Here is a 7858-nt window from a genome sequence, read left to right on the forward strand (position 1 = left end):
GCCTTGTTGATCTTTTATCAGTTCATCTGGTTGCCTTTTCACTGTCCGTTAAGTGCAATTGTTCTTTTTGTACGCTTTTAATTTGTAGTTATGGTTACATGCTCTCCACCTCCCTACACTCATATGGAGTATAATTAATTTGCCCCAAAAAAAGAGAGACAAAACAGACAAAGTTATAGGTGAATTTCACAGATAGCATTACTAGTTCACATTTTCTATAGATATTGCGATAATATTGTTATTGTGAATTCTTTTGGCCACGATAATTATATAGTGAAAATCTGAGATTGTGACAGTCCTAGTTTGAATGCAAACATGTTTGCAAGCAATGCACACCAAGAGACAATGTACAACAAAATAACACTTTATTTCAAAGGTACAATATCAATGTTCAATGTATTGCATTGTGCACACCCTCATAGGAACCAAAACACACGTTTTACTTCGTACATCACGCCAAGAATTGATTCAACATTATAATGTCATGGTACATCAGGTGTTTGAATAAAAAATAAGGCAAACAAAGGATTAATTCCACAGGGAAAGATGAGGGTGGCTCATGTCATAACCCAGGTTCTCCAAGCAGGCTCTCAGTCGAGCAGCTCTTCTGTCATGTAGCCATTTATAACAGTAACTTGTGGAAAACAGTGCATTGAAAGAACTTTGGTCACATCATGACCTCCTGCTAAAGCTTGAATCAAATAATCATACATATTTTTTCACAAACTGCCATGAAAAAGATAGTGAGTGTGGTGCTTTGAGGGTAATTTCAAATTCAAAGGTGTATAGCCTTGCTCCATCTGTAAGGACAGCTTGCACTCTGGTCAGGCATCAACATGCTACGCCAGTGCTGAGCTTTAAGTACAAAAAAAAAATCTAAACAGAATGCATTGATGTGCAAGTCATTTTACAGTAATTGTAATTTTTTTGGCCTTTTTAACAGAAACTGTCATGTGTCTTAGAAGTCTTTTGTGATGTATTCTTAACTGTAGTAGAGAGGGTGCTGATTTCAGAGACCAAAATGTCAAAGTAGTGAAATACAATGACCCAAAGCAAAGCTCCAAAATATGAAAGAACTATTACGGGAAGAAGCAGTCAGCTGGTATTCTGTCTATAATGGAGTGGCCAGCACAGTCACCAGATCTCAACCCTATTGAACTGATGTGGAGCAGCAACAGCTCAATAGTGCCCATCAAGCCAATCCAACTTGTGGGAGGGGCTTTAGGAAACATCTCTTCAGATTACCTCAACAAATTGACAACTAGAATGCCAAAGGCCTGCAAGACTTTAATTGCTGCAACTGGAGGATTCTTTGATGAAAGCAAAGTTTGAAGGACAATAATTATTTCTAACCTTGTCAATTACTATATTACTCATTCATTTAGCTATACATCCTATTTAAACTAATTTCATGTATGTTTTCATGGAAGGACATTAAGTGACCCAAAACATTTGAAGGGTAGTGTAGAAATACCAATCTCTCTGCTTAACAGGAGCCTTCAGAGTTTCAAATACATTCAACCCCCTCAATCATATTTACGCTTGTTGGTTCCAGCTAACAACAACAATTCACCACATGGTTACCACAGAGAGTGATAGTGAGCTTCCCTATATATTTCCAGTTAAGGCAATCTCCATGTTGAAGCAGTCCATATACTTGACATCATTGTTTGATCCCTCATTATAACCCAGTTGGACATGACACCATCAGGCTCATCAGTATGCTTGAAGTCTCAGTTGACTACATTAAATGGTGGAAACCGTTAATGGCGTTGTCTGTTATTTCATTATTTGATTCAACTGCCTTTTTGCCACTAGAGGCCACTAGAAGCCTATACTGAGAACAGAGCTGGTAGAGTCAAGGCCAAGCAGCAATTCAACTGTTGAAACCAAGAGCGCTTGTTGAGACACAAAGTCATCCCTTCACCATTTCCACTGAAAGAACAGAACTCTAAACCAACAGTCAGTCTGGTAGCCATTCACGTCTAGAGGAAAGCAGTGGTCTGCTTTGAGGAAGGTCCTTCATAAACGAATGTGCCGTCTAAGCTACACTCCACCCAAGTCAGAAAAGGCTACTTTGCCCATTTAGCCATCAAGCTATTTTGCCCTACTTCCACCCTTGGGAAAGACGCTGGTCCGGCCTTCTCTCGTGTGCATATTCGTTCCCCTATACACTTCAGTCCCTTTAAATGGAGGGACAGATAGTGACTGACCGCACTCTTGGTTGACAGGTGTGCCACAGGATGGAGTAAGAGGTAGATAAAGAGTCAGAATTCCCTTTGTTTGTGTATGTGTGTGTACTCTAAGTGCTCAAGGTTTTTACCCCTGGTGTGGCTATTTAAGCATTAAGCTTCGCCTTTGTCCTGTTTACAGGGACCGCGGCGGGGAGGTCGTGTCTTTCCCACTGGCACATGGTGTTGGCGTAGCCCACGATGACCTTGTCCGTCCAGGTCAGAGGCTGGGGGAACAACACGGCTCCCTCAAAGAAGCCCAGGTGACCCCCGTGGAGCGTCAGGGCAAAGATCACATTCTGTTTCTCTTCTGGCGGGTGGGAAAGGGAGAAAGAGAGAGGGGAGTCGTACGACGCCGCAAACACTTAGCATGCGGTGGAATGCAACTTCTGGCCTATTAAATGTCGATAAGGTCGCTTGGTAAGATGAAGTAAACGATGTGCAAAGCACCTCTTTAATAGAGGAGGTAAATGCAAATTTTGCAAATGATAAATAAAAATACTGATGATAATTATTGCGAATGTGCGTGGGACAGTCAGCAGTGACTGATGCACCAAAGGGTCGTCAGAAGCGTAGACTAAAAGAGGCACACTGACCGGAAACACAACGGTTACCATTACCATTCATCATCATCTTCAAAGATCCGAAACGTCAGGTCTTTCAAATCCTTAGTAGTTAAAGCAGTAAAACAATTGCAGTTTACACAACCTCAAGCCACCACATAACGCTAAAATCTAATTCGGTCAAACAATTTGCCCGGCTGGTCAAGATTCGTTACATTATTTACTTGCATTCACCGCTATTTCACAGGCAACCTGAGTTTGGGTGGTCAATAGCTATGTCGCACTAATCGAGCTAAAGGCCTGAGGAAACGTTGCCCTGGTCTGTTCACTCACATTGTAAATGTAGTGTGGGCAGCGCTCCTTCTTGTAGCCTTTCAGCGTGTTCTGACCATGGAACTTCCTGTGAAATTAATCATCCATAAACACATCAGGGAATAGCGTCCGTGTGACTGGCAAAAAGTTGTGGTCAATTTAAAACTTCCGCCACAGTTTCAGAAAGCCCACCTCATGATGTTGTCGAGGTAGCCGCGTACAGACGGCTCAGGTCTGCACCCTTCATCATACTAGAGTCCAACCCCAACAAACTGCCCCTGCCAACCAGAAACAGGTCCCCAATTTCACAATGTTACAGAATGTTCCAATCCCGAACATATGGACTAAGTGGACTGACTAAGATTACAATTACTGTGTGGCACATCGTGTACAGCAACAGTAAATATGACTGACCTGCATGTTTACCCAGTGGGTTTAACGCTTATGCTACGTTGGGCAGGGTGTGTAAACACGCAACGGGCATGTACTATAGGGTACTATAGCCCGAGTGTACCTACTTTAGATAACGGCCAGCATGAGGGTGAACAGTGAGCGAGTCTGTTTCTAAAAGTACCCAGGTTAACACTGGGTGACTTGAGGTCTCAAAGACTATAGCAGTCAGTCACAGGGGTGGAAATGTGGGTTTCTGTGTGTGTGGTGCTCCGAGCTCGATTAAACCGATGCAGCCAAATAGTAACAATGAAAGTGTAAATAAGGCCAGCTGTTGTGACTGTGGCCTACATTTAAGAATGAGGAGAACTCAGATGGGTTGACTGTCTGGCCCACAAACACACAGAAACCAGTCTATAACAGGGTTTGCTACACTCCAAACACACAAGGCACTTCATTCATTCTCTTTTGCCAGGCGAGCACCATCGCAATCTCTTGTTCAAGTACTCCATAGTTTTACATTTTCATGCACTTTGTATGTCTTTAAACTGCTAGGAAATTACGTCCGCATTTTTTTTGCGAATCTCGATTGAGGTTTGTAAAAACAATGAATTCCAGTGCGGCTCACCTGAGCGCGCTGTATCCTTGTCAGACACTCACACAGCACTATCTTGATTGGTCCGGTTCTCCCCAAGGAACTTACACACGATTTTGCCCCCCAGGCTAAAGCCTACCACAATGAGCAAAGTCTGGGGGAAGGCCCACTTGATGTAACCCGCCATGGCGGGAACTCCTACATACAGCCTGGATGGGGGCAAGGAGGAGCTACAGGAGACTCAAGGAGTAACAAAGGTAGCTCCAAACAGACAAATCAGAAAGGTTTAAACTGGCAATGTGTCAGGCACTCAATATTTAAAACATGAACTTAAAACATGCAAATGTCTTCTGGTCATTCATCATTCATGCTTGCATTTCTGCCGGTAGTACAGTAAAAATCTAACATACAAGCCTCTTCAATTACTTACTTTTGATTTAGGCCATTACCACCAAAGACTATAACATTCGTACGTAACTGAGCTCTGAAAGACTCTTACCGTAGGTGAACATACGCGGCGAGGTGAGCTCGATGTTGGGCAGCGCCCCCAGGTGGTTGAGCACAGCACACCTGTAGCCCTGCCTCTGGGTGTGATCCATGAAGGTGTGGATGTAGTGCTTCTCACTGATTCCCAATCCCCGGGCAGATCACCATGGTGATGTCGTTTGCACAGCACAAACATGGCAACAGAGGTCAGTGCGCTGGTGTCAGAGGGTTACGTTTCTAAGGGAAAGGCGCTGACAGAAACATGGATGTCCCAAGACAATACTGTCACTCTGGCTGCTCTTCATCTGACGGCGTTTTCTAATAATCCAAGAGTATTTGGTCACCGCAGTGATGGCACAGGGCTACTTGCTTCTTCAAACTGGAGGTTCTGTCGCTTCCCTCTTAGTCACATACCCATTTCCTCTTTTGAATTCCATGCAGTCAATGGGACTTTTCCATTCCAGCTTAACATTGTTGTCCTCTGTCGTCCATTAGGTGCTCTGGACGACTTCCTCAATAAACTTGACATGCTGCTCAGTTCCCTCCCAGATGATGACTCACCAATTATTTTTAGGTGACTTCTTCCAAAAGTCTGCACTTCTATTTTGCCCCTCTCCTATCTTCTTTTGACCTCAACCTTTCCTTGTCAACTCCTACACACAAAGCAGGCAATGTACTCAATATAATCTTTACTTGAGGCTGTCAACTAATCATCACCACACAGCTCCAGTGCTCTGAACACTGTCTACTTCTCTCTCTATCCTGCACCACTACGCTGTCAGCACCTTAGCATATTTTGACAGCGGTCAGTTCATTTTTTTTGTTGACATGGTTTGTTTTATGATTGTGCCACTCTGTTATTACCTACAGTTGAATGTGAATCCCATAAGAAATAAATTAAATGTGTTTTGCCTGCTCACTCATGCTTTCTTTACAAATGGTACATATATTACCCAATTCTTCAAGGGTATGCAAACTTTTGAGCATAACTGTATATCACACCCTCTCTTGCCTAATTGCTGAAGCACACAGCCCTGTGGTTAAGACTGAGGTTTTGTAGCCAGGGAAATCTTCACATCAGGGAAACTCTCACCTCCAGTGTGGTGGTCCCCCAGTGGCTCGAAGAGGTCAAAAGTGGCGGTGGCCCGGTCCTGCATGGGGAGGTACTTGCGCAGCCCACTGGGGGTCAGGGAGCGGACACGTCCCAGCTTACCATATAGGGCTGTCTGGAGGTGTCCGCTTTTCCCCCACAGCAGAGGAGGCACGTATCTGTGTGAAGGCAACAGTGTATAGTTGCGAGGTAACAGTAAGTCAAAGTGAAGCCTGATCAGTTTCCCCTGAAGAGCATGCTGTGAAATCCCGTGTGAACTGGTAAATTCCACCCACACGCACATGGAATCACACGCCAAAGGAAGCAAATACTCCACCTGCCTTTGTCCTTTAGTTCCTGAATGTTTAGTCTATAGATTTAAAGGCGATGACGTAGTGCATACTAGTAATTGCTATGTAACTAATGTGGCTGTCAAGTAACCCACACAGGGCCTATCGGTTGGCTGGACAGCTCCTGACTGATGCATGGGGTGTTGAGGACCGGTCTCGGAGTGGTAGAACATGTGATTCGGGGGAAATGTGATTTCCAGCTAAGAGGTTAAGAATAAAACATACAGGTTGGGTATCGTGTTCAAATTGGGGTTGAGCTTAGGTTTAGGCATTACTGGTTGTGGTCAGGTTAAGCGCTAGGAAATAGGAATTTTTGGGTTAGGTTTATTCAGGTTCACCACAAAGACGGAAAAACAAACATCTGAGTGACACTTTTTAGGAAGCACTGCATATAATTACTGCCATTTCACTCACAAGTGTGTTTGCTTGCTTACGAGGTACACTTCACAAATTAAATTCTATACCCTATATATTGCACTACCAACTAAGCATAAGTAGTGTACTATAGGTAATTGGGTGACATTTAGGACGCAGCCATTATCTGCTGTGCGTCTATACTCACTCTTTGGTCAAAATGGGACAGGATTTGATCAGGTAGCGGTTGAGGGGTGTATCCTGATAGTTAACATCAGGTGGCGCTTTGGGGCTCTTTAGATTCAGACAGCCCAGGAAATAAAGTACTGTTGCTAAGGCAGCCAGTTTCATGCCATCAAACATGGCTGGCATCTCAGGGGTAATGGTGTGGACATCGTCCGGTTCCACACTTGCAGCCATGGTTGACAGACAGGTCCTTAGACAGTTAAAAAAAATATGTATTTATTGTTGATTTGATAGAGACAGTGGGGGGAAAGAGAGTTCTTGCTAAAAGAGCATTGGGCCAAATTTGAACCCATGGACAGCTGCAATTGATCACCCTATGTCACATCCATTGTTTTCAATAATCATAGCAATAATAAATCATGTAATTAGCTTGTTGGGATATTGAGATGAAATGCAAAGATAATTGGACTTGCTGTATTTAAAAACCACAAACAGCCCAATACAGTCTGTCAGTGAATTGTGTTGCCCACCTTTCCTTGTATTAGCGTCAATCCCCGTTTAACATGGCTTTCGTTTCATGGTCAGTGGTGTAAAAGCAGAGTTGGTGTTGCTGGCATGACAGTACTCTGGGAAGAAAAACACATTTTATACAAAACTGTCATCCATTTAAAATTATATATTGCAAATAATAATATGAAATACTACTTAACTGTACTGGCAATAATTCAGACAATCATTATTTAGCAACTATAGCTAACAATTAGCTAGTGTAGATAATGTTTATATTCATACCTTACTGTACCACGGTAGGTAGCGCCAACAAAACGCAAAACAAAGGAATACACACGTAGCTATAACTACCAATGTATCAGACATCATAGTAAACAATGAACACTGTTAGAAAAATTATACACAAAGTAGACTGCTCTACACCGATCCTCTGATTTCAGCACACACGCAGTAATAAATGTTTTTGTAAAAAGAAGTCAGCTGGTTGGCAACCACGCACAAGCAACATCCTTTTCACCTCAAAAATATTTCTGTCATTCTGCTCGATCTTTCGTTCAAACGTGAGTCCTTTCGTGCCTTCTGTTTTACTGCTTGTTACTTCGTTCAAGCCTGTGTCCTTTCCTTTCACGGCTGCTGTTTAGCTACTCAAGTGGTTTAGCCTATCAGGCAATGACTGTTATTATGACATTACACTTACTGCAATTGAGACACAGAGCACCAAGCAACTATATTAAACAGCGTATTCCAGGTCCTGCCAATATCCAACAACTTCGCACAGCCATTGAAAAGGA

At 43.1% G+C, this 7858-nt stretch overlaps 1 protein-coding gene across 1 annotated transcript; it reads right to left on the reverse strand.

Moving 5' to 3' along the window:
• Positions 1 to 437: 437 nt before the first annotated feature.
• On the reverse strand, positions 438 to 6791 carry LOC105028553 (monoacylglycerol lipase ABHD2). Its single transcript, XM_034288325.1, is given in 9 exon segments — positions 438 to 2538; positions 2734 to 2822; positions 3105 to 3194; positions 4125 to 4164; positions 4167 to 4286; positions 4585 to 4718; positions 4720 to 4756; positions 5671 to 5846; positions 6580 to 6791. Coding segments are annotated over 9 exon segments (1098 nt in total). The 3' UTR covers positions 438 to 2338.
• Between the last annotated feature and the right edge of the window lie 1067 nt (positions 6792 to 7858).

This window comes from Esox lucius, chromosome 19 (genome assembly GCF_011004845.1).
Source record: "Esox lucius isolate fEsoLuc1 chromosome 19, fEsoLuc1.pri, whole genome shotgun sequence".
NCBI classification, from domain to species: domain Eukaryota; kingdom Metazoa; phylum Chordata; class Actinopteri; order Esociformes; family Esocidae; genus Esox; species Esox lucius.